Genomic DNA, 27,584 nt, shown 5'->3' on the forward strand with positions numbered 1-27,584 from the left:
CGATAAATGTTTACATACCGTGAAACAATTTCTAATTTCTGGCTGGCCAAAAAAAATGGTTAACCCGGGAATACAACCATATTTTAATTGTAGGTTCGATCTTGTTCTAGAAAACGATGTGATTATGCGAGGGCACAAAATCGTTATACCTAAAGTGTTGCAATCAAAAATACTAGACGAGTTACATAGAAGTCATTTAGGTATAAATAAAACAAAGTCAGAGGCTCGCTCGCGATTTTGGTGGCCAAACATAGATCGCGACATTGAATTAAGAGTAGGCAGTTGCATGGTATGTATTCAATGTAAACCGACACCGCCGCGTGCGCCGTTAACGGTATGGAAGTACCCGACCGAGGCATGGTACAGAGTCCATTTAGATTTTTTTGGGCCCATACAAAATACCATGTTTTTCGTATTGGTGGACGCATTTTCAAAATGGGTCGAATGTTTCCCTTTAACTAGCAACTATTCGAGTGCTACGGTGATATCAAAACTTGAAGAGGTTATGTCTCGTTTTGGTATAATGCACACTCTAGTGACCGATAATGGTACATCTTTCACATCTAAAGCATTTAAAGATTTTTGCAAATTAAACGGCATAACACACATAACTTCTCCAACTTATTCACCGTCAAGTAATGGACAAGTGGAAATTTATGTTAAAATGTTAAAAAAACATATTAAGGGGTTGCTTATGGAGGGAAAAACAATGAAGGAAATTACTAATGAGCGGTTACAAGAATTTTTGTTCAGATACCGGAATAGCAAACATGCAACAACGGACAAGTCACCTGCCGAACTAATGATCGGCCGCCCGCTACGTAACCGGTTTGATTTATTGCTAGTAAACAATGATGCACCATCGTCACTCTCAACGGATTTGCAAAGTAATGTGAATTCTAAACAGTATTTGCAGGCTAAATATTATAAGGGGAACCGAAATGTAGAATTTGAAATTAATGAACATGTACTTACAAAAATAATTAGTAAAAACAAGTGGTTAAAAGGTATAGTTAAAAATAAGTTAGGCCGATGTTTATACGAAATCTACGTACCGGAAATGGATCAACTTATAAAGAAACATAAGAATCAAATATATAAATACAAAGGATACACCGGAACTTCAACCAATGGGTTGAACGAAGATACGGAGGATAGAAGTTTCAATTGGGCGATGCTGCCTTTCCCTTCGGATCAGAGATTGGGAGGAGAGGAGGAAGAGGAGTGGATGGAAGCCGATTCCGATCCGGTAGAAACCACCACGGCCGGGCAAGGCGGTCAACACGTGCCAACAGCCCCGCAGATGCCGCGCGGTTCGGACGCTGCGCATACACCGTCATCGTTGGGCACGACTGTCGCTTCTTTTCCGCTACCATCACCAACCGTACCCATCGCCCCGGCGGAACCACCGTCATCGAACATTCCACTCGCGCAACAAGATTCGACGTCTACACACCAGCCAGACGGCTCTGCCGCCGTGGTACCCGCAAGCAGTGAGGGCGTTCGGAACGCTCGACTTAGGAATATACCCCGCGTTAATTATAAGTAATTATAAGTAGTATTAAGGATTTATGGTGGAGGGATGTTAGGTTAGTCCGTATATATTTGTCTCTTTCACTCATGTACCGTTAGGCCAATCAGTGCATTAAATAACTACAACGCGAGCGCACGTCTTTTATTTATCACACATACATAAGTTCCGAAAAACTCATAGGTATGAGCAGGGGTTTCAACCCACGACCTCCAGATTGAAGGTTGCATGATACATTTATAAAAAAAAAAATCTACACTTACCTGACAAGGAATTTAGATGATAGGAAAGCACATGCTTCTGCCGAGCAATCCTTGCTCATAGAGTAAGTCTTGCAAATATTAAGGATTCTCTCCATCACTGTCAGCTTCTTTGATGAGCCAGCATCTGCAATTTCATGTCAAAATAAGCATTCAGCATTTTCTAGAATGTTACATGGTATATCTGCTACTTGTATTTTTTTTCAAGTACAGTCAGCTGCAGGAATAGTTGACAAATATATATGTAGGGGTAAAATGATCTTGGTATATTTTGAAAAAATAAATTTTGGCGTAACGGGCGATATTCTAGTAATTATTATGGAATTCTGCAAAGTAATAAATTACAGTAGAATGTCAATCTTACTCATTGGTAACATATTTTTGAAGTGCCTTAAGTGATTACTATACATATTGCCTCAATAGGTATTGATATACAGGTACAGGTATAGATATACATAAACATAAAAGCCTTTTTTTTTCTAGGTAAAAAACTTAATCTTGGGTTTTAATTTAATTTATCTATATCATAAATTACTCCGGAACCCTCCTAAGAGGTATGGGCCTCTTCCAGATTCTTCCATTTTTTTGCCTCAAGGACTAGGTAAATATTTTTTTTATCATTTACTTACAAACAAGATATATACAGTGGTATTACTAAAAGAAATTAATAACTAGCTTAAATCTAAAATAGGCCCTTGAGGCATTGTACCAAGGATGCTGGCAGCATTTCTGCACTGTATCGTAATGCTGATACATTGCGTGAGGTAGCCGCCAGTTCTGAATAATTTTTAAATTAGTTATTACCAGGTTGGCCAGGTGCGAATCCATCAAGCCGACTCATGTGGAACGGGATAATGACTACAATGGACAGCCACAAGAGCAGCACAAATCTGCTGCGCCATGTCTCCTTGTTGTTTGGGTCTTCAGCTTCCAGGAAGGTGAGAACATAGAGCAAGTCGGAAACCTGTCAACAATTTTGAAGTTCAAGAATGGAGAACTGAACCCCTAGTGTAAATTTCATATGAAATTGTGTCAAGTGTTTGTGTTATATCTATTTTAGTAAGGGATTTGAACAGGAAACACAAACAGGTCTACCGTGATATAATTTCATGGTATTTTTATTATATACAATAAAAACTTTGAAACTCAAATTTTAATGTTTCAGCTGAGCGGTAGACCTGATTGTGTAATTAAAAATGTGTACATAACGTGAGAGTTTAAAGTGATATATAGGAACCAACACTTTCGGAAGGAACACTTTCAGGAAGAAATGCATTCCAGATCACCAGTTAAAGTAAGTAAACATAGAAAGTAAGCAATTCCACATCAGTATTTTACAGATGTTATAAATCAAGAAATTCTGTTCTGTTCTCACTATTTAATATTTATACTGCAAGCAATTAGTTAATAAGCTGTGACCATAAACATATATGTACAATATTTCTTTATGTCAAATTTATGATCATGACTGTACAATAAAATATATTTTGTTTACCTCATGGGGGAGATGTCTCACAACCACTTTGTATCCTCTCACTCTTATAATCTGGTACATATAATTGAATGTAGCATGTTTTAATTCAAGAGGAGATTCCTTATCCTTGATAATGGCAATAACCTTCCCTAAAATCTTGTCTAAGTGCGGATCGAGCAGATGTGGCTGCTCATAGTATTGTTTTAGTATTGCATTTAATTTATCGTATTCGACCTCCAAGGAAGGGGTGTTGTAAATATTTTTTACATTATCGATCATGTTTAACACCTCTTCGACCTCAGAAAAGTGCTCCAAAGCGCAGCCGAGTCCAATGTTGTCGCATTCGTCATCGTGGTTCATGTCGGCTTCTATCCCAACCATGTTTTAAAAGGGGTAAATAACTAAGTTTTACTTTATTCCCTACAAATTAATCGAGTACCGTTAGTTCGGACCCGAAACTCCGTAGAAAACCTTACACAAACACAATATATTTCTTATTTCTTTCGTTGGAACAACATAAATAACTAGTATTTGCGATTTTGAAAACTTCCTTTTTGTCTTACTCGGGTTTGCTCAGACTTTGCTGTCACAACTGTCACTGTCACTAACCTGAGGGCCTACCGCGAAGTACGATCGAAGTGTTGCCTCTCTGTTCCACTTGTAAATTCGTACGTAAGTGACAGGGAGGCAACACGTCGAACGTGGTTCGCGGTAGACCCTCCGCCACCCAGGGCGGCTACCGCGAAAACCGAAATTCGCAAATTGCGGGGATCTTTCTCTTTTACTCCAATGAAGGCGTAATTAGAGAGACAGAGAAAAATCCCCGCAATTGATGATTTTCGGTATTGGCGGTAGCCCTACTGACGTCATTTTTAAGTTTTTTAAAGCACAGTCACTTTTTCAGCCTTTACAATATCTTTACAAACGTAATAGCCGGCTTAGACTCTCGCGCGAGCCGCGAGACGAGCCGCGAGCCGCGCCACGAGACGCGAGTGTAAGCAGTGGACTCGCGGCTCGTCTCGTGGTTCGCAAACTCGTCGAGCCAATATAATTTAAACACTAACGGCACGGCATAAGATTTATAACCGAATGGCAAGCCGAACGCGAGTGTGTCAGCCAGTGATTATCTACAATCGCTTGCCAATCGCATTTGTTACAAGGTGTAGAAGCCTAATGTTTCATGTTAAAAGCTCTAATGGACTGATGAGGACTCAACATCAATTAGTCAGAATATTCTAGGAAAAGTAGGTCCATCTATACAGCGAATCAGCTATAGGTGGTTGAGCTAAAAATACTACAATGTGTGTTTAGATTCGACCGTACTTTCATGGCCGTACATTATGGCAGTACATATTTCGTTTTTTTTTTTCACTTGTAACACTGATCTTGATCTGTCAAATTGCAAAATGATGCGTGAAGCTGCGCCGGCAGTATTTCGTAATTTTTAAAGATTTTTTTAACTCAAACGTAATGAAAGTGCAGTCGAAATAATAACATTTAGCTATTTTGTCCACAATGAACAACCGTAAGTATACTATATGTCTAATTTTCACAAGAATTCATCATCAGAGAAACAAAGCAGATGCTCAGTCTAATACTTATTCTTTGTTTTTAATTTTTAGTCGGCCGTGATCCTGCGAAGAGGAAGGTTAAGCCAGTGGAAGCTCAGTCTCTGCTGGATTTCGATCTTGGGGAAGGTGAAAGTTCTGACGACTCGGATTTTCGAATTGAGGACCACCCTGAAGACAGCGATGATCACTCGATCAACAGTGACGATGATGGTAGTACTGTTACAACACATTTACAATATAAACAACACTTATTATTATTGATATATTTTACTTATAAACAATTATTTATATCTGAACGGATACTTGTAATCAATTACTTTTTTTTTATTAGTAAAGAAAATTATTGCAAAACTCTTATTCCTATAAAAAAGTCTTAATTGTTTATACAGGAAAAGATGACAGTGGCAGTTCTGAGGAGTCCGCATCAGATGCCGAGGATGAGTTTAAGGACAATAGTAAAATGGGTGACTCATCCGTCACTGACTTATTGGAAAGAGCCAAGAAAGCTGAATTCAAGGTATATGTTATACTCATACTTATGGAGCACAAAAATACTTCCATATTTATTTCATTACATTACCTACTAATGTTTCTTTTTGTGGTTATTAATTTAGCCTTACGGTTTATACTCACACGATTTAAGTCACTTGTATGACATGTTTCGGAGAGCTAGCTCCTTTCTCACAGTGCAAGCAGAGTTCACAACGGCTAGCCGGCGGGTCTCACTCCAGTTTAAATTTGTTCATACCGATCATTTTTGTCATACTCCTTGTTAAACAAGCTTGACTCTTTCTCTTTTGTTGTGAGCTGGTTAGCATGAGCACATTTCTCGCTTGCCGTGTAAAATACTTCTGTTTTATCAATAAAAGTTTGTTTGATTGATTGATTACCTAATTAGATTCTCACTCATATTTTATGATTTATCTCGTACATTCTCTATTTAAGTGAAATGTTATAATTTATTTTGAGAAAATAAATTTCTTTAACCACTTATAGTTGGCTAGTATAAGCAGTGGAAATAATTCGTCATAGCTGAATTTCTGTTAGAATGAATCACAAATCATAACACAACAGTAATAATAACAACAGTAATAGTATAACAGTAGTAATAGTAATAACAGTGAAATCGTGCTAAGTGACCTATGATTTAGACGCACCAGCATCAGCTGCCTGTCTAAAACGAAATAATAATAAATAAATAATAAATTATATCGCGATATTATAGTCGAAATTCGGGAGAGCACATGTGCTTGCGTACCTGACATATCCAGACTGGTTTTGCTGAAGTACCCTCATATTTTAATACACTACATGCCTTTCCCTCGGGATAGTTCACTAAAACTATGTTTCACTAATCACTGATAGTTCACTAACACTAAGTTTCACTGTTTATTGGTAGTTCACTAACACTATTCAATTGTCTGTTACAAGGTCCTTACACTCTATCATATATATTTATACTAAATCTAACTGGGTATCATCGTCTACAAGTCTTAGTTTGAATCTTCAGTCTGTTCATAATCAGACTCTGACAGACTCTCATAGGAATCTATGGCTAATCTCTTGGCTTCCATGTTTTGTGGTGATGAAGGTGATCTTACTCATTTGTTGGTTGGCGGTATGCGTTCTTGGCTCTGATTAAACGTATAATCCTGAGGCCCAGAAATCCCTATGATATCAGCCCACTGTGAGGCCGGTGGAGTAGCATTTAGTTTTACATTAATATCCTCATCGTCATCACTATCTTCACATGTTTTACTCGCCTCCGTGTCATGTATAATTTCAGGACCAGTATTTTCTGATGTATTCTGGCGGATATCTCTCGCCTCTCCCCCATGACCTTGTATCTGATTAATATGTCTTTTCATCAGGTTCCCGTTCCATCTTATTATATACCTACAAATGCCTTGTCTCTTCTCTATGACTCCTTTCAACCAGCGCGGTCCTGAACTGTAATTCCGGAAATACACCGTCTGTCCCATTTGAAATGAACGAACTTCAGTGTTTTCATTCTCGTCACATACTTGCGTTTCCTCTTGGTTCTTGAATATGAGGGGATTAAGGTGGTCAAACTTTGTCCTGAAACGCCTACAATTTAAAAGTTCCGCCGGTGACTTGTCATTAGTACTATTGGGTGTAGTACGCAACCCATACAATATTGTAGGTAATTTTATGTTCCATGGAAGTGTGGACTGTTTCTTTAATTTATTCTTAACCGTCTGAACCGTTCTCTCGGCCTGTCCATTCGACGCTGGATGGTACGGTGGTGTCAAGACTTGTCTTATTCCATTTGTACATAAGAATTCTTTAAACTGATCTGAAATAAAGCTTCTGCCATTATCACTGACCAAGGTGTCTGGTAAACCTTGTTCTGCAAATATGTCCCTTAAAACATTTATTAGCGTTCCTGAGCTCATATCTGGAACGATCTTTACTTCAGGCCATTTTGAATAAGCATCAATCAGGATGAGAAACGTTTTCCCTTGAAATGGCCCTGCATAATCAATATGCAATCTTGACCACGCCTTCTCCGGCCTTATCCACTTATGGCTCACTTGTGCCGGCATATTTCTGTTTTCAGCACAAGTTTCGCATTTATTTACCAAACTTTCAATTTGTTTGTCTATAATATATACCATAACTATAGACCAATTTCGCTCTTACCAATATTATCAAAAATATTTGAGAAATTAATTAAAGCTAGACTTGTTAAACATTTGGAGTGCAATAAAGTTATAAATGAAAGACAATATGGCTACCAAAAGAATGTAGGCACTAGTGATGCAATTGAGAGGCTTATTGATGATGTAGTTATTAACTTAAATAATAAATTCAAGGTTGCTGGTGTGTTTCTTGATCTGACGTCTGCATTCGATACGGTTGATCATGAAATTCTATTGTACAAGCTGAATTACTGTGGCGTCCGGGGTAAGGTATTAGAACTTTTCACGTCATACTTGTTAAACAGGAAAATGCTAGTAGAGATGAAATCGATAGAAGATGGTTGTCAGAAAGTATACCGTTCCAGATTCGCTAAAATTAATAAAGGGGTGCCGCAGGGCTCTATTCTCGGACCTATTCTTTTTGTAATATTTGTCAATGATTTAATTGATTGCATTTGTAAACAATTTAGCGATGTTGGAGTAGTAGTCTTTGCAGACGACACAAACGCGATAGTTTCCTCAACGAATACAGAAGAACTGAACAATAAAGTAAACGCAGTGCTCAAAATGTTTCAGACATGGTTCAATAGCAATAATCTAATATTGAATATGAATAAAACAAAAGTTATGCTATTTAGAACAACGTCTAGGAGTAGAGAGTCCCTACACGTTAACTTAGAAGGCTCTGACGTTGCCACTGAAGATTGCGTTAAATTCCTTGGAATACATCTAGATAGTGATCTTAACTGGAGAGAAGAACTCAAGTCGCTGGAAAATAGCATCAGCTCAGCTTGCTATGCACTTAGGAGCTTACGCGACGAAGTTACTATAAAACAACTAAAGTCTGTGTATTACGCATTAGTAGAGTCCCGGTTGCGATACAGCATTAAATTTTGGGGTCAAAGCTACAAATATAATATAAATAAAGCATTTGTTGCCCAAAAACGTGCCATCAGAATCATGGTCCGAATCCCATGGTGGCAGTCGTGTAGGGAGCATTTTGTCCGGCTCAAAATTCTTACGGTACCCTGTCTCTATATTCTGGTCTTGCTGACTGGTGTCGTTAAACACTTAAATAGATACGAGACCGAGGAAGAAAGAATTTCTAGAATGAACACACGCAGGAAGGACTTGGATAACTTAATAGCGCCTAAATTGAAAGTTGTTCACCATTGTGTGCGATATCAAGCAATAAAATTGTATAACTGCCTCCCTATCGAACTGAAATCAATACATAATGTAAACAACTTTAAATGCCGGCTAAGGGACCTCTTAATTACTGAATGTTACTACGATGTTAATGACTTTATCTGTAATTTATAAGTTATTTTTCAATATGTTTGCATTATATTCATAACGTGACTGAACTGACATAAAAACTGTAATTATTGTTATTTTGTATACTTAGTTTAAGTTAAATGCATGTTGTTTATAAAATTGTGATTAATTTAGTAGCTCGTAAGTTAAATTTCACTTGTGATATTTCCGACATGATTGTAAAATTGTTATGGAATAAACTATCTATCTATCTATCTATCTATCTATAGCTGGCCACCAAAAATAACTTCGTGCTATGGCTTTTGTTATCACTATCCCGTCATGATTTGAGTGTAACTCCTGTAGGATATATGGCCGCATTTTGTCCGGTATAATCACCCGATTACCCCACAGAATGCAATTTTTATATTCTGAAATTTCGTTACGTTTCTGCCAGTACACCTTATATTCCGCATCCACTTTGCTAGGCCACCCGTTTCGAATCCAGTATAATACCTTGCTTAGTGTCTTGTCTTTAGTTGTAAGTTTCGCCACTTCACTGGCTGACAGTTCCAGGTCTGATGGAGTTTCTTCTATGAGGAGGACTCCTAAGTATTCTTCTTCAGACGATTGATCACGGGACGGCCATCTGCTTAAATCATCAGCGTTTCCTAGCTTTTTACCTTCCACATATTGTATGTAGTAATCATAGGAGTTCAATAGTAAAGCCCAGCGGATTCTGATGCTGCATATTCCACTGCCATTTCACATCTTTATTTAACAACTTATACAACGGTTCAGCAATATTAGCTTTGTGTGGTAAAAACCGATCATAAAAATTAAGCAATCATAAGAATGCCTGGAGCTCTTTTACATTACTTGGGGCCGGTGTACTCTCAATTGCATGTATTTTATCTTCACAAGGATGTATACCACATTCATCAATGAGGAATCCTAAAAATTTCACACTTCTTACTGCAAAATTACACTTTTCCTTGTTTACCCTTAGTCCAGCTTCTTGTAATTTCTTTAAGACCATTTCTAACCTGGAGTTATGCTCAGCAACATCTGTGCCACTTACAACGATATCATCCAGTAATACAGCTATCCCTCTTATTCCTGTAAGCAAGGAAGACATTAGTCTTTGGAAGATGCCTGGGCACGCCTTGACCCCAAAAGCTAAACGTTTCATTTTATAAAGGCCTTTTGGTGTATTTATTGTTAATAACTGTGCTGTTGCCTCGTCTACACTAACTTGAGTATATGCCCTTTCTAAATCAATTTTACTGAAAATTGTGCCACCTTGTATGGCTGTGAAAGCCTCATCTAGAGTTGGCAGAGGGTATGTATCCGTGTCGGTTACCATATTTACTGTAGACCTATAGTCACCACAAAGCCTTACATTACCATTCGGTTTCAGAACTGGTACTATCGGGGTAGCCCACTCAGAGTGTGCAATTGGCTCCAAAACTCCTTCCTCTACCAGTCTATCTATTTCCTTTATTACTCTTTCTCTCAAAGCAAATGGAATGGGTCTTTTTTTCAAAAACTTAGGCACTGCTCCTTCTCTCGGTGTAATCTTGACTAATGGGCCTTTATACTTTCCCAAACCTTCCTGGAAAACATCACTATATTTCTGTAGGAGCCCTTTAATTTCCTCGCTGTTTATTTTCAGATGCATTACTCCTTGAACCCGTATTCCGAATGGTTGAAACCAATTTCGCCCTAAGAGGCTGGGTCCATTACCTCTGGCTATATAGATCATAAGGTCATTTTGTAACCCCTTAAACGAAGCTCGCACTTTAGTTTTTCCTAATATCTTCAATTGGTTTTCTGTCCATGTAATTAATGCAATATCATCTTTCTGTAACACAGGTACTTTTCCCTTCCAAATGAGTCTGGCTGTCACTTCAGAAATTAGAGTAAACGCACATCCCGTGTCAACTTCCATGTCAATAATAGAATCATCAATTGACACCTTTACCATATAAGGGTCAACTTTATTTTCTCTCACGTTGTTCACATTTGCATACAACCCATTACAATTTGATTTATGTCCACCATCCTGTTTATTCTTGCTAAGACACACTGCCTCAATGTGCCCCGTTCTGCCACATGCATTACATTTACTCCAACGGAATCTGCGCTCCCCTCTATGCTGCCTACCACACCTGTAGCATGGTTTATTCTGTTTATCAATCTTTTTGTTAGTGATCTTGTTTACTTCCATGGGTTCATCGACCTCCACATTTGGTTTAGATGGTCCTGGCACTACAATAATACTGGAATCAAATGTGGCACTCTCATGTGAAAATGCTATCTCAGTTGCTTGAGTAAATGTCAGCTTCTCACACTGTAACAGTTTCCTTTGAACCTCTTTGCTCCTAATCCCACAGACCAGCCGATCACGTAAAGTTCGGTCCAAGTCAGTAAAATTGCAATGAATACTCATTTTCCTTAAATTTGCCACATAATCTCTGACCTTCTCCCCCTCTTCTTAATTTCTTGAGTGAAATTTAAAAGATTCTACAATCTCATTAGGTGTGGGGTGGAAATGAGCCTTTAAAAATTCCAAAATTTGTTTATAGGTTATGTTCTCTATACTAGTTGCTAGTTGGAGATGACAAAGAAACTATTAAATCAAATAGTTGAGAGCCACATACCGCCAACAAATTCGCCTTTTTCTTATCTGCATCCACAATATCATTTGCACTTAAACAGAATTCAAACCTTGTGATGTAGTTTTCCCAGCACCCATGACCCATATCAAATTCACCAAATTTAATACCCATTTTTCGCACTTTGCACTCACAACATCACAAAAACTCACTAACACAGCCTAATACACGCTTTTACTACCGATTTGTCTCGTCGCCACTATTATATCGCGATATTATAGTCAAAATTCGGGAGAGCACATGTCCTTGCGTACCTGACATATCCAGACTGGTTTTGCTGAAGTACCCTCATATTTCAATACACTACATATCACAATGTGTTTGTTTCAGATACCTGGTGACTTAGCCAATTGGCTGATCTGTGCTGGCTGCCTTGGCTCGAGGAGTGATGACTTCAATGAGATTGTTGAGTGTGACGGTTGTGGTGTGACTGTCCACGAAGGTAAGCTCAATTAATTTGTCTTAACCTTTTGGACGCCAATCACCTATATATCCGCACCGCAGGTTCAACGCCAAAGACCGATTAATCGGTCACAGACCAAGAGCAACATAGACCTACGTGTATATGCATAAAGTTCAATTTCAGTTTTGACACTTCTGTCTGAGTCTGAGTGACAGCTTTTGTGTTTGACACGGCGTCGAAAAGGTTAATGGAGGCGAACTCAAACTTTCATTTTGACATCAAAATGAAACCTAAATGGTGCCTCTCTGTTATCATTCGGCCATGCGTCTCACTTGCGCCAATACATGTACGGACAAGTAAGAGCTAAATGCATGCACATATGATAAGTGATAACTAAATAATTTTTAAGAAAAAAAAACCGACTTCTATGGGGCCCGGTGAAAGATTATGGTAGATGGTGCACTATGTAGAAAAGGAGGTAAAACCAGTACTTTCTAGTAGCATTTCGTTTCCGTAAGGGTCGTAGTTCTAGCCTAACCTAACCCACTTCTCTGATAGCAGTTCGGTTCTGTGAGGATCGCAGTTCGAACCTAATCAAACCCACTTTTCTAGTAGCATTTCGTTTCTGTAAGACTCGCAGTTCTAACCAAACCTAACCCACTTTTGTTCGGTTCTGTGAGGATCGCAGTTCAAACCTAACCTAACCCACTTAACGGCGCATGCGGTGCGGTGTACGGGGGTTTGAGCGGGAGGGGTTTGGCATCATCATACTTTATACCTACATTTTATGGTAGGTAATCATAGCGGTTTATTTAGTTTAGGTATCATAGGGGTTTTCCGGGTCAAGGTCCGGGTCTCTGAGTCAGAGTCCGGGTCCGAGTCCCGGTCCAAGTCCGGGTCCGGGTCCGAGTCCGGGTCCGAGTCCGGGTCCGAGTCCGGGTCCGAGTCCGGGTCCGAGTCCGGGTCCGAGTCCGGGTCCGAGTCCGGGTCCGAGTCCGGGTCCGAGTCCGAGTCCGGGTCCGAACCGGATCCGGGTATGAGTCCGGGTCCCAGTCCAAGTCAAAATCGAAATTCGAAATCACCAAACATGTACTATGCGTCGTTGAAGAGTTCTGTTCTGATCATCATCAGCAGTTCCACTTCATCAAATGCGACAGTTTTTAATGCAAATGCTTGATTTTATGATGAAAATACAAAAAATTCTATACGTATGCCTTTAAGATTTGAGGAGTTCCCTCGATTCCTTATGGATCCCATCATCAGAACTCGAGCTTGACAGAAATGTGGCTTAAAAACTAAACTTGCTTAACAAACATAACGAAGAGGACAAATCGCCAAACGTGAACTATGCGTCGTTGAAGAGTTCCGTTCTGATCATCATCAGCAGTTCCACTTCATCAAATGCGACAGTTTTTAATGAAAATGCTTGATTTTCTGATGAAAATACAAAAATCTCTATACGCATGCCTTTAAAATTTGAGGAGTTCCCTCGATTTCTCATGGGTCGCATCATCAGAACTCAAGCTTGACAAAATTGTGGCTTAAACATCATCAACATCAACATTTATTCAGCAAATAGGCCACAAGGGCACTTTTACACGTCAACATTGAATTTACATAAAAGCAAAAATAATAACATCAACAATTTTATAAAATAAAACTAACAATTCAATCTAACGTATTACAATTACTAAGAGATGTATATGGTCTCTTAATGTCGAATTACATACAAAATACAGATAAAAAAACACACACAAAAAAAATCTATAATATTTAGAGGTGTAAATGTCTCTAGGTGTCAGAACTATAAGATTATATAGTTTATCAAGTTATCCTTAGAGATGTATAAGGTCTCCAAGAGTCAATATCCTGTATAATTAATACATTCATTAAAAGAAAAGAAACATACGAGAACAGAATGAGGCGTCTCACTGTAATTAATTAATAAAAGTTACTAAGTATAATAGCTCGTGTTAGCTTAACAGACCAGTCTTCACAAACAGCACCCGTTCACGAGTATGACGCGTATCTCAGCAAATATAGCTCTATTATAAAAACTTAACTTGCTTAACAAACATAACGAAGAGGACAAATCGCCAAAGGTGAACTATGCGTCGTTGAAGAGTTCCGTTCTGATCATCATCAGCAGTTCCACTTCATCAAATGTCACGTTTTTGAATGTATATGCTTGATTTGTTGATAAAAACACAAAAATCACCATATGTATGCCTTTAAGATTTGAGGAGTTCCGTCGATTCCTCATGGATCCCATCATCAGAACTGGATTTTGACAAAAACGGGACCAATCTGTATGCATATACATACAATAAAAAAAATAATTTTCAAAATCGGTCCAGTAATGACGGAGATATGGAGTAACAAACATAAAAAATAAAAAAAATAAAAAACATACAACCGAATTGATAACCTCCTCCTTTGGGATTTGGAAGTCGGTTAAAGACATCATTTAAATATAGAGTAGTATCCCGCAAAGTGTTAACAACACCTTATAATTAGTGTCCGACCGAAACATGTTTTTTTGCCGAAACCGAAACCGAAACCGAATGTTCGGCTTTGGCTCTAGTTTCGGCCGAAACCGAAACCGAAACCGAAACTTTTGTAGACTTGTTAAAATCGTTGAAAAAATGACATAAAACCGCTTTTACACACATATTATGGGGCTGTCAACACCCAATGTCCTTGAAATGTATGTTACTTAAGCAGTTTTTTAAGAAAATTACTAGAGTTAGACCAAGATAATTCTGCAACGATTTTGATAACACACGCAATGCAAGTGTTATTTTAAACGTCAAAACTTCTATGAAATAAGACGTATAAATAACATTTGCACTAGTTGCACTGCGTATGCTATCAAAATCATTGCAGAATTTTCTTGGTGTAACTCTATTCATTCACCAGTCAAGCTAACATGTAGATACAGGGTCAAGCAAAAACGCGAGCGCAGCGAGCGCGAAATTTTTTGTTAATAATATCTCAAGGCCGGGTACCGATCTTCACCTGGGCCTAAAAGTCCGAAGTGCCCCAGTGAGGCGAACTTTCATGCGAAGTCAAAGCCGTGCTTCAGGCTTCAAAATAAGTAGTTGAGCACAGACTCCAACCAATGTCCATTGTATTAAAAAGCGAGACCGCAGGCTGAGCATGGCGCAGCGAGGCCAAAGGCTAAGCTGAAGTAGAGGACATGTGGAACACAAACCAATGGTAAATTGAGGTAAAAAGTGAGGCTAAGGTTGAGCATTCGTATGAAAAACTGTACTGGGGGCACTTTTAAGGGTTTTTTCTTCGTTTTAATCAATAGTCAGCTGTTCAGCCTCGCAAAATATTAACTATTGAGAAAATCAACTTTGCAGCACTAGTTGAGCGTAACCTTTAGCCTCGCTTAAAATTTGTCATTAGAGGTAGATAGGAAAATGACTGAATAAGTGATTGAATAAGAGCGAAAAAGACATCGTTCGACTCGGGCCGAGCGGATACTCGGCCAACGGCTATCTCATTCACTCCGATACAATCAGACAGTGTGCGCGTTATAGGTATTGACAGCCTCTTAAGACTGAGTCGACCGTCCAGTGGCGCCCTCACTAGTGGAATTGTGTTTTATAATAAACCAATTAAATTATGTAGGTACCTATACCACCTATACATGAATCAGTATATGTACCTAGATATTAATATTGTTGTCCTACTTATTCCCCAACTTTTGGTCTTTGTTCGAAGTACCATTTCGTAAGTTTCGGCCCGGCCGAAAGGTTCGGCCGTATTTTGGCCGAAACCGAAACTACGGCCGAAACATGATTTTTTGGCCGAAACTGGCCGAAACCGAAACCGAAACCGAACCTTCGGTCGGACACTACTTATAATCCAGTAAATTTGTCGAATTTTGTAACCTGGCTATTTTGCGTCAAATCCGGTAGTTCTGATTTTTTGCAGGCTTGTTTATGATATTGGCCCAATGAATAATCCAAGTTTGTGACCTCTAGCGCCGAACGCAACTTTGTCAAAAATCGAATAAACCGCAATTTTTTTTTAGATTTAGATTCTCGGAAAATATTAGATGTACAGAGACAATTCTAGTGTCTTATTGTAGCAAATTTAGTCTACTTTAAAAACGCCCTAGTAGCGGAGTCAGTTATGAAGTTGACCCAAAAATTTTTTATTAAGCTATGAGCTTCATCACATATGATCTTTGAGAAATTCTAAGCATTTCAAGCCTGGGAGGCAATAAGGGGAGGGGGGGTACAAAGATGGCCGCCACCCGTCATCATTCAAAAAAATCTGTTCTGGTCCTGGTGGCTACTAGGGCAAGTTTGGTATCATTTTCGTATAAACCGGAGACGTAGAATTCATTGCTGATATTTGTTTTTTTCAGCTTCATAGTAATTTTACAAGAAAAACGTAAAAAGATGAAAATTTAGGATGGAGATATTTGCTTTGAGAGCTAATAACTTTTGTATAGTGGCCAAAAATATCATATGAAAAATACTATAATAAAGCGTAATTCATGCAGATTCTAAACATATACACGTTGAGTAATAACCTACTGCAAAAAGATGGTGAAAAAATTATTAAATGACCGCAGCGCGGGTAGTTGGACTTTCGTTTATCTTGCGGACCGTCGTTTATCTTACAAAATGATCGAGTACGAGTATCTACGTAGGTATTCTTACTTTGCTAGATTTTATGATGACGAATAAAATACTTTCATCCAGACATAATTCATCATACATACATAATTTTAAGCACTTTAATTTTAATGCACTTGCAACGATTTGAGTGGGGCCTAGTGTTATTTGACCGCTGTTTTCTGTAAGGTAAGGAGGTAAGTACGTACTTCCCCAGTGGGGCTCTGCTCACATAGATCTGGAATGACATCCGCTGTGCTGTGCCCTACCACACAAAGCGAGATGACATTTACAGTGCCCATACCTCTCTTTTGAACGTAGTTTAAGGATATACCCGGGTCCAAAATTGGGTCCGAGAAATAACTATTATAAATGAAATTATTCTAATAAAATAGCGCTCTTATTTTTGCTGATAATATTAAAACACTATTTATGAGAGAAATTGTACTACTTAGGAAGTGGCAAAATATTTATAATCACGATAATTTTCATGCTATAACTCACTTTAAGTAATTTTATAGGTACTTACTTGTTGTTTTTAATAAATATCTTCAACCTGCACATAACATTCATTTGGATTTGATTTGGTTTGATTTTGTTTGATATTTTACATTTAATATTTGCTTCAGGTTGGTGTGGTGAAAAATTCTGTGTTTCACTCGGCGGCAAATTTTGTTTAACCCTCGTTCTTTGAAACCCTTACAACGCTCAAGAATCCATTTTTCGAACCACTCACTACGCTCGTGGTTCAATTTTGAAATCTTTCGCTTGATCGGGTATCAATATTAGCACGAGGGGTTAAACAACAACTTTGCCCTCTTGTAAAACAAATAACTATTATGCGGAGAGCTTACATTTAGAAATCATAACAGCTATGTATATTTGTCATACTAATATAGGTTATACAAGTATGACTTGGTGGCAAACCAACGAAGCCCCGCCTCGCGGGGCTTCTATTTTCTGCTCTGAGGGATAAAAGGTAACTAACGAACCTAACCTAACCCAACCTGAAATTGCGGTTGTACATGATCTTATTTGTTAAGCGAGCCGCCCTCCTCTTTAGACATGGGGATACCTGTGTCTAGTTTTTTAACCTATACCAGAATTATGTCTGTGTACTGGAAACTGCGGACATTAAATATACAGAAAGCATTTTATTCGTCATCATAAAATCTAGCAAAGTAAGCATAGTTACCTACGTAGATACTCGTACTCGACCATTTTGTAAGATAAACGCCGCCTAGCGAGAGTCCAACTACCCGCGCTGCGGTCATTTAATAATTTTTTCACCACTTTTTGCAGTAGGATATTACTAAACATGTATATGTTTAGAAGCTGCATGAATTGCGCTTTATTATAGTATTTTTTGTATGATACTTTTGGCCACTATACAAAAGTTATTAGCTCTCAAAGCAAAAACCTCCATCCCAAACTTTTATCTTTTTACGTTTTTCTTGCAAAATTACTATGATACTGAAAAAAAACAAATATCAGCAATGAATTCTACGTCTTCGGTTTATACGAAAATGATACCAAACTTGCCCTAGTAGCCACCAAGACCAGAACAGATTTTTTTGAATGATGACGGGTTTCGGTCATCTTTGTACCCCGCCCTCCTCGACTAGACGCACGCTTCTTATCGCCTCCGAGGCTAGAAATGCTTAGAATTACTCAGAGATCATATGTGATGAAGCTCATAGCTTAATAAAAAAAATTTGGGTCATATATGGCAGCGATCCGTAACTGACTCCAGTATAGGAAGTTACTACCAAAAACTAGTACTTAGGGTTATAATCGCCGAAATCTAAAAAAAATGCGGTTTATTCGATTTTTGACAAAGTTGCGTTCGGCGCTCGAGGTCACAAACTTGGATTATTCATTGGGACAACATCATAAACAAGCCTGCAAAAAATCAGAACTACCGGATTTGACGCAAACGCAAAATGTATAATTTTACTGTATTATTAGTGTTCTCTACTCTGTTTCTGTAATAATTGTAGTCTTGTTAAGCCAATTTTTTCAGTAGGAATAGGTGGCTGAAAGATGTAGGCGCAAACATACAATCTCCTAAGATATAAATTTTGAATTTTGCTCTTTTTCGTCTGGCAAATTGGTTTGCCAGTGCCAGACTATGCTATAAGTTCAAGATAACGCGCCGCACGATATACGATAGGGGTGTCATTAAGGCTGTTCCCGAACCCACACAGGGACAGTGTGGGGACTACAGCCCAAACCTTCTCATGCTTGAGAGGAGGCTTGTGCCCAGCAGTGGGATGTATATAGGCTAAATGATTTATTTTATATTACAGGCTGTTACGGCGTCTCGGACGTCACTAGTGAGTCCAGCACAGTGAGTTCCGCGTCCACCGAGCCGTGGTTCTGTGAGGCATGCAAAGCGGGGGTCACTGACCCCAGCTGCGAGCTCTGCCCAAATAAAGGTAAAAATTCATCTTGTGTTGCTGTTAATTACCTTATGTTTTGTACCAACTTTATAAGTTGTTTGTGGCATGCAATAAATTATTTTTATTATTTTCCTTTTTATAAAATATTGTCATTAAAGTGTCATTCTAACTATATAAACAAAAGTCACTAGTAAATTCATCATTCAGAGACAATATGGTGGTTTGTTTACATAGTTAGCAAGTTCCATAGAATGACACTTAGTTGTTTGGATAAATGCTGATGTGGTTTCGTTATTTTAGGTGGCATATTTAAGGAAACAGAAGTTGGAGCATGGGTTCATCTTGTGTGTGCTCTTTACGTGCCTGGTGTGGCATTCTCAGAGGTAAAAATTGTTTTACTTCCATTTTTATTACCCGACTACGGCAACGCAAAAGGAGGGTTATGATTTATCTTTTGATTTAGAAGCATTATACACACTTTTAAAATTGAGATGTGGGAAAATGAGCGTTTAAAAAATGAGAACACACTTATGGTTTATACTGAAATCTGATAGCCTCGAAAGCCCCGGCGTACTTGTTCTAGTACATATTAAACTCGAATATTCAACTTTTATAGAAATAAATGATTGCACAAAAATTGGTCTCGCTCTACCGAGACTATGATAGTTAGACCTAATAGTTATCACTTTATTATAAACAACACAGGTTCACGTAAAATTTGCTGATATAGAGGTATAAAGGGGTATCCAGACGGGACTGACGAAATCAGTCGATTTGTTCAGGAAAATAATTTGTCAATCTAATCTAGTTTCCACACGTACACAAATTAAATCACCAATTTGCATCTACTATGAAAATTGGCATTTTTATGTCCGCACCTGCTGATGTGATCGGGGAATCAAATTTGTATTTGCGTCCCTGTTCGATCGGAGAATTTCATCAGATTGGCGAAAAATTGTCTCGTCTGGATACAACTTAAAGGTGGACTCTAGAAAAAAAAGGTAATATGACACTGTACAAACAGCAACACTCTTGAAGCTGTCCATCGGTGTACTTTATGCCTTTCGTAATAAGGTTTACCAATGGACAGTTAAAAGTGTGGGCGATGGAATACGCATAGGGCTGGTTTAGACGGCTCGCGAACTGATATACGATTTTAGTTATATTGCGGACTGGTTACGTCCAATTCAACCGACCGATCCAAACCCGCAATGGTATGAAACTCGCATACGAGTTCTTGCATCGTCTAAATCGGGCTTAAATCTCACAAATGAAACGCATACAGGTGGAGCGACTATCCGGCGTGACGTTATTCGAGATGGCGTACTCCCGCTGGGGCGCGCGCTCGTGCGCGCTGTGCGCCGACGCCGCGTTCGCGCGCACCGGCGTCTGCGTCGGCTGCGACGCCGGCCTCTGCAAGACATTCTTCCACGTCACATGGTAACGTCACTCAGTGGAATCTCTGCTAGACATTGCGTGTGTCACGTCACTTAGGGCCAGTTGCACCAACCACATTTGACAGACTGATCAACGTCAGCCGGCGCGCACCGGCGCTTTACTATGAAACTTTCCATACATAAAAATTTAGCGAACTCTTTCACGATACGAAATCGTCGTTTGGTGCAACCGACCCTTAGTTGTCCTGTAAAAGATTAAACCTTATTTATCCGCTGCAACATGTTTGATTCTGCTTAATTTTCACTGACTTAGTCCATTAGCAGCTTTCTGAATATGAATAGTAAAAAAAACGTAATTGCCTAAATAGTGGCTCGTGTCTTTTCTTTTTACCTCGCGTCTTTTTCTTATACCTTTACAAAGATACTGTTTATGGCCCCTATTAACATTCGAACAAAACTCTCGACACGTTTAAAAATATGGACGGCATTGCCTTAATAGTGGCTCGTGCCTTATCCTTTTATCTAAACATAGGCTTTATTGCCCCTATTAACTCGAGTCTAACAGTCGAGTTAACCATTCTGACCACCAATTCTTTGTGAGGTGTCGAGGGGTTGTAAAACTATTGTTCATTGAATCGGCTGACCTCACTTCGTTTAGGTGCGGTGCGGTTCGGTGCGGTTTTACGATGTCTATTGTTATGTTTTGTTTATTGTTTTTTAACAGTAAATTCAGAAAAAAAGAAAATCACCACAACAAAAAAGGGTCTTGCAAAGATCCTATTGTTATCTCCTAATGACCTTAAATGAGTGATCGGTTGCATAAACTAGTGCAATCGTACTGTCATTTTGATATGTTGGAAACATAGACTAGGAATCCTCTAGACCGAATTTAGAGCAATTATTTCACGCAACTGATGATGCCAAAAATGCGGGGGTCCGCGGGATGAGGTGAGCGAAGTCCCGTGCCGTGATTGGTCCGTTCAAAGACACGGACGTCACACAAACACAGATTCGATTCGAACATGGAGTAAAATTACCGTATGCGTGGCAGAGGGGGTAGCGCGACTATGCTCAGTCTGGAGGATGTTTTGTCTGTGGTTGGAAATAATAAACACAAATTTCAGTATTTGAAAGTATTTACCTTTCTGTCGTCTAAATAGTAATATTGTATTTGTAATATGGGCGTTGTTGCCTGAATCAAAATTTAAATTAATAAATTGTAGTGTAAACTCCATAAAACGTCACTCGATATAATGATTCCCTCTATAACGTCGACAATTGTTGGCTATACCTAGTTGCTTTACTTTCATATTAATAATCTCTATGTAACGAAAACTCTCTATAATGCCATAAAAACGTCCGGTCCCTTGAGTGTCACTATACAGGGTAGCCAAAAAACAAGTGCATTACCGTTGCCAGGGAGGTTTTGGGATTATACTCAGCAACTTTTACTATGGGACCAACCCTGAAATCGCGAAAATAATTGACTATTTCATGCATTTTGGCTGGTCCATTTTCTATGGGAGGGTAAATTTTTTTTCGCGATTTCGGGGTTGGTCCCATGGTAAGAGTTGCTCAGTATAATTCCAAAACCTCCCTGGCAACTGAAATGCACTTATTTATTGACCACGTTGTATGGAGTTTGCTCTGTGTTTTAGCGGTCAAAGGGCAGGGCTGCTGGCCGAGGCGCATTCCGAGGAGGCGGAGCAGGCGGACCCGTTCTACGCGCACTGCAAACTGCACTCTGATAAAACGCTCGTCAAGAAGCGGAAGAGAAACTGGCTCGCCCTGCAACTGAGGACCGAAAAGAGGTACCTTTTCTCATCGAATTTAAACTGTTGTGAGACATACTAACATTGAATAATTTTACGGTTTAGACTCACTTGTTTTTAGTCACTCGCGCGACATGTTTCGGAGAGCCTAGATATCCTTTCTCAAGCACTAACAGTGCGAACAGCGTTCACGACGGCCGTGTATCGCGTACTGCGGCTCGCCGCGTCGCACGCTGCGCGCACGCCGAGAAAACAGGTTGGGGGAGTGGCAGAGCATAGTGGTGTGTTTGGGCTTGGGTCACCTAACACTTGTAGCGATTCGACAAGGCGAGATTACTGGTACGAGAAAAATGTTACGTACCACCTAAAATACGTGAAGCGATCGAGATAGGGCGGCGCCCTAATTTCAATCGGGATAGGTCTTGGTACAGTCATGTAAAAATATGGGTGTAGACAACTTACTCAAAAATATGTCCCATATTAAGTCGCTGGCATAAGAGTTATGGGACATATATTTGAGATGATATGTGCACCCATATTTTTACACTTGACTCTACACAACTCAGGCATTTCGAACTCTCTTGCTAATCGAACCTAAGATTGACAGGAGACTTGAAGCTGCCGCCGCAGGGTGAAGTGATTATATTAGGGGCGGGTGTGGTGCGTGGCCATTCTGTATGAAATTCATTTATCTACATACCCCCTTATTCATAAACGTCTACTAAAGTTGACGAACCTATAATAATCGTTTGTCCCTTTCCGACGTATCGGTATGATGGAAAAGGACAAACGATTATTATCGGCTTGTCAACTTCAGTAGACGTTTATGAATAAGGTGGTTATTCTATAACCTTCAGAATCAGAATCAGAATTTTTTACAAGTTTTCCAGACAATTTTATAGCTCTCCCTTTAAATTTATTCAAAAGTAAGCTTTATCAATGGTTCAAGGAACAAAAGTTTTATTCAACTAATGCCCTCGTCGACAGGAACACATAACATAATATATGTAATGATTATGAGCTTACAAGTACGTATACTTTATGTAAGTCTTTATGTAACTTTTACTTTACTTTAATTTGTGAAAACGTAGGTACAGTTAACGAGTGAAATTGTGTACAGAGTATGCTCTCAATGTTTTACCCACAAAGGCTTGTGAAACAATGAAGCGTATACGAAGTATTTGCCAGTACCGGGTAAGTTCTCTTAGTAGAGCGGTAGGCCGGTGTCCACGTGCTTAAAGTCCAAGAAATTATTCTTTTTTAAATTCTTCCTTTATAAAAAAACAAGGGGTTGTACTCTGGGAATGCCGGCAGAAGTGAAAACTTGTAACAGTGACATTGTAACAGTTCTTCGATCAGTACACGTGTCCGTCTTACGAAGCGTCTTACGTTTTACGCTCTCGCGAGCTTAACATTTTTCCCCATCCTGTTTTTCGATCAGGTCACGTGTCCGTCTTACGAAGCGTCTAACGTCTTACGCTCTTTTTTCCCTATCACAAAAATTGCACAGTGCTGCTAAAGAAGTTTTCACTTTTAAAAAAACTATTCTATTTATTTTGTTTTTATTGCCTAGGAAATACGAGTTACAAAACAATCCGACTCCAGAAGAGAAGGCCAGGATCAAACGGAAACTTATCAAATACAGGAAGAAGTATTTGCAGCACAAGGAAAACAGGAACCCTCCATGGGGTATGCGGTATTCTTAAAATTTTACTTAAGACTGTTTTTATATAACGAGATGTTATGTTTATGATGAGATGTAGAGTCTTAGTAATAGGGTTCCGTTTTTACCCAAAGGGTAAAAACGGAACCCTATTACTAAGACTCTACGGTCCGTCTGTCCGCCTGTCTGTCATCAGGCTGTGTCTCATGAACCGTGATAAGTTGAAGAACCGTTGAAGTTTTCACAGATAATGTTTTTCTTTTGCCGCAACCTATAACAACAAATACTAAAAAGTACAGACCCTCGGTGGGCCAGTCCGACTCGCTATCTCGCTCGACTTGTCCGTTTTTTTTTATTTATTTGTAAACACCACATTTCTTTAAGGATACGGTCTAATTACATTGTGGTGCTCAAATGCAGAATAACATGATAGAGAATGCATACCAGAATTCAACTCTTAGGAGATGGCATTACGGTTGATTCTTGTTTGCAGTGCCGACACAGAAAATGGCGAGAATGTTGTTTAGCAGCGCTTCGGCAATGAGGAAATTCCAGAGAAAAGCGGAATGCATGGGTGTTGACACGCATGCATTGGAATTTCAAGACGCACAGGTAAATGCTTATGAAAAATAGTATGAGCAACGCTAACTAGCGCGGACGCGTGTGACTGATTTTATCTATAGTTTTTAGCATTAGAAAGAACTTGCAAGAAGGTAAACGATCTTGACATGTCTTTTAATTGGAAAACGCTTTTTAAAAATGAAAAACGATTACTTATGAAAGCAGAAGAATATAAAAAATGATCGTATTAAATTCATAATTGTTACATATTTGTCGTAACTTATTTTTAAAATGTGTTTTTCAATTAAAAGACACATCAAGATTGTTTACCTTATTTCTAATGCTAAAAAAACGAACTATACAATGGCTCTGATATATAGGTCAATTTCATACAGCCGTCTGTCACCGTTAAAGCGTTCGCTAAATTTTATTGCATGGGAAGTTTCATAGATCTGCTTCGTTAACTGTGTTTGGTGCAACTGGGTCTAAAGCTTTGGATTGCCCTCTAAAGCGGTGCCATCATATAGCGGCCCTCATGGAGCGGACGCAAAAAAACGGCCGTCTTTACCGTGACGACATGTGGAAAGTTCCACGGCGTCATAACCCACCGTCAGCCATCAAGGTCAAATGAAACGTATCCAGAAGAGAAAGAGGACGACCTTGATTTAGCTTTAATAATTTACTTGGAGGGTGAATCATCAGAAGAGGAAAATAATCGTAGTGCGGAAGATCATTTATTCAAATCTCGTGGTACAGAAGGCGCATTCGAGATTTTAGTAGAAATGGCTTCACCGCTATCAAATAAAATGTTCACGAAACTATCGACACCGTCAAGACGGCCATCATGCAAATGGCGGCACCACTTTCTAACGTTACGGTGTCAATCACCGCTCTCTAGGAAACCGCGCCATTTGGTGGTTTACACAGGCAACGTTCTAATGACGTCTTTTACCGCTGTATTACGGCACCGCTTTCCGAGGAAACCAGAGCTTAAGTACACTCATAATTTCACAGATGGCCGCCCTGAAAGACGTGTCCCGCCGCTGGCACGTGCCCCCCGCCTTTTCAGTAGAGTTCGTTGGCTACTATTTGGAGAGAAACAGTCGTGTGACGTCACTGAGGCGGTCGTTGGAGCGGCTCACAAAGGAAAACGAGACTTTGCTGGGTGGCGACGAGAAACTGAGGACCGATTATGATGACGTAAGTATCCCAATAAACATAACTACGTTAACACCAGACTTGTTCGTCGGCCACTATTTGGAGAGAAACAGTCGTGTGACGTCATTGAGGCGGTCGCTGGAGCGGCTCACAAAGGAAAACGAGACTTTGCTGACGTAAGTACATAAAAGTTCTCGGAAATTGCAGGAAAATTTTATAGCAAATTAAGGAAATTTTCATTCTGAAAACTGGAAATTTCGATACCCATTAAAAATATGTGAAGAGGTTCAATGTGGATATTTCGCAATTCGATGAACTTATGTAGGGACATAAAGCATCTCAATACGCATAACAACTGTACGTATACACCAGATTTGTTCGTCGGTAACTACTTAAGGAGTATTGTCGAATAAGAACGAGATTTAAGGTACGCTTATGATCAGAGACCAGAATTATCGTGGTATTTTTAACTGCCATGGGGAGTTCTCATTTATCGACTTCCGATACACATATATCGATACAATGTAGAACACAAAATATTGTATAGCCCTAGTGACAATTCAAATTACCACGAGTATTCCGACCTCTGCTTATGATTATGTAAGGTGAAACTGCCCCACAATGTAAGCAAAAAAACACAATAAATATATAAGTTTATATAAGTATAACTTATATAAACTTGCACTTGTTTTATCCGCATTTGTGAATAAAACGTAGTGATCGAAATTTATTTAAAAGTACAACCTGTATATTACCTATGTTATACAAATAAACTTAACTGGCCTTTTTGTCAAGATAGACATCTATAGGTCTCACCAGGATCTGAAAACATATTCAAGCAATACTTTTTTACCAGGCTTCGAAAGAAAACACCGAAGCACTGGCCGAGTTGACGTCAACCAAGCAAGCCCTCCAGAAGATATACGAAGCGCTCACAGCCATCTGTCCCGCCAAAACGCTGCCCCCCATAATGGAGGAGAAGCCTCTTCTGCCGCCGGTCCTGGCGCGGTCTACTCCGAAAGTCACGCCACAGCAGCTGCAGAAACGGTATGTGTTGGTGTTATTTATGGACAGTCGATTTCATAAATATGTATACATTTTTTCACCCTTATTGCAATCTATCGAGGTAAAGAAATGAATACATAATATACGTATGATTTCAACTTAGCAAATTGATTAATGAATGAATGAATGAAATTGATTACAGACCAAGATAGACTCCGCACAATTAGCTTTTATTAAAGTTAGTGTTCAATTGCGAATATGAATGTAAACAACAATTTTGCAATCTGCTTTCATTTCATATAGTTATAGTTATAAAAATGCGTAGACTCACTTGGTCTTAAAATTAAATGTGTACATTTTACAATGTGTAATTGGCTGTTCTCTAGAAATTATTGTAAAGGCAAATGAAAGTAGCCATTCTTTACTAATACACTAAACTAAAGTAAGGATTGTTACTTGGAAGAAATATTTTACCTACAGCTAATTCAGATCTTAACCACCAATTGTAATATCGATCACGACATAAGCCACTGTGATATTGGTAGGTTTTTTGGACTTGAATTAGAAATCACAGTTTGATTGATCTTATTTTATTAACCATACAACTTTATTTTTGTCATTCTCTTACCACATAAAAGACACCCCCCCCACGTATTTTCATATTAAATTGCAATCGCTTTCGACTTGCCTTTCCTCATAAAGTTGTATGGTATCAGGTGAATATTCAGCTTTTTATGGCGTTGATTTTCGTCATTACCCTGACCAAAGAATATATACTTTATTACGATTATGTAATACGATACGAAGTGTTAAGTAAGGCCGCTAAGCACGAATTAATCCGCCTGGTCCTATATCTGACGATTCTGACGCGCATTAGTATATTGCTGTCCCACTCGTACAGCGGCACTCGTGACCGCTGGCATCATGTCATGGGCGGGAAAGCAATATAATTATGCGCGTGCGATAGAGATAGGAACAGGCGGGTCAATGCACGAAATACTTCGTGCTTCGCGTCTTTATTTTACATATAAATATTAATGCGTATTGTCCTTCGATGTCCTTGTATTGTAGTACTCGTAAGATTTTAGAGAGAATAATGACGATAGAACGCTCGAGTATTCACCAATTTATGATAAGTTATGTACGTTACCA

At 39.0% G+C, this 27,584-nt stretch overlaps 2 protein-coding genes across 5 annotated transcripts in view; one reads left to right on the forward strand and one right to left on the reverse strand.

Annotated features, from left to right (window-relative positions):
* LOC134664412 (tubulin-specific chaperone D) overlaps positions 1-3,850 on the reverse strand; it is a 42,758-nt gene extending 38,908 nt beyond the window's left edge. Inside the window, exons 1-3 of the mRNA XM_063521037.1 lie at positions 3,287-3,850; positions 2,596-2,755; positions 1,795-1,918 (exon numbers count right to left, since the gene is read on the reverse strand). Coding sequence (XP_063377107.1) covers positions 1,795-1,918; positions 2,596-2,755; positions 3,287-3,646 — 644 coding nt within the window. The 5' untranslated portion in view covers positions 3,647-3,850. The remainder of the gene's footprint in view (positions 1-1,794; positions 1,919-2,595; positions 2,756-3,286) is intronic.
* An 802-nt stretch (positions 3,851-4,652) lies between these two features.
* LOC134664374 (PHD finger protein 14) overlaps positions 4,653-27,584 on the forward strand; it is a 30,321-nt gene continuing 7,389 nt past the window's right edge. For all 4 annotated transcript variants that reach the window (XM_063520956.1, XM_063520959.1, XM_063520957.1 and 1 more), the window contains exons 1-12: positions 4,653-4,790; positions 4,888-5,046; positions 5,226-5,353; positions 11,765-11,876; positions 18,784-18,912; positions 19,177-19,259; positions 20,162-20,316; positions 21,932-22,084; positions 23,619-23,734; positions 24,202-24,320; positions 25,284-25,469; positions 26,284-26,474. In XM_063520956.1, coding sequence (XP_063377026.1) covers positions 4,781-4,790; positions 4,888-5,046; positions 5,226-5,353; positions 11,765-11,876; positions 18,784-18,912; positions 19,177-19,259; positions 20,162-20,316; positions 21,932-22,084; positions 23,619-23,734; positions 24,202-24,320; positions 25,284-25,469; positions 26,284-26,474 — 1,541 coding nt within the window. In that variant the 5' untranslated portion in view covers positions 4,653-4,780. The remainder of the gene's footprint in view (positions 4,791-4,887; positions 5,047-5,225; positions 5,354-11,764; positions 11,877-18,783; positions 18,913-19,176; positions 19,260-20,161; positions 20,317-21,931; positions 22,085-23,618; positions 23,735-24,201; positions 24,321-25,283; positions 25,470-26,283; positions 26,475-27,584) is intronic.

This window comes from Cydia fagiglandana, chromosome 5 (assembly GCF_963556715.1).
Source record: "Cydia fagiglandana chromosome 5, ilCydFagi1.1, whole genome shotgun sequence".
Taxonomy (NCBI): Eukaryota; Metazoa; Arthropoda; class Insecta; order Lepidoptera; family Tortricidae; genus Cydia; species Cydia fagiglandana.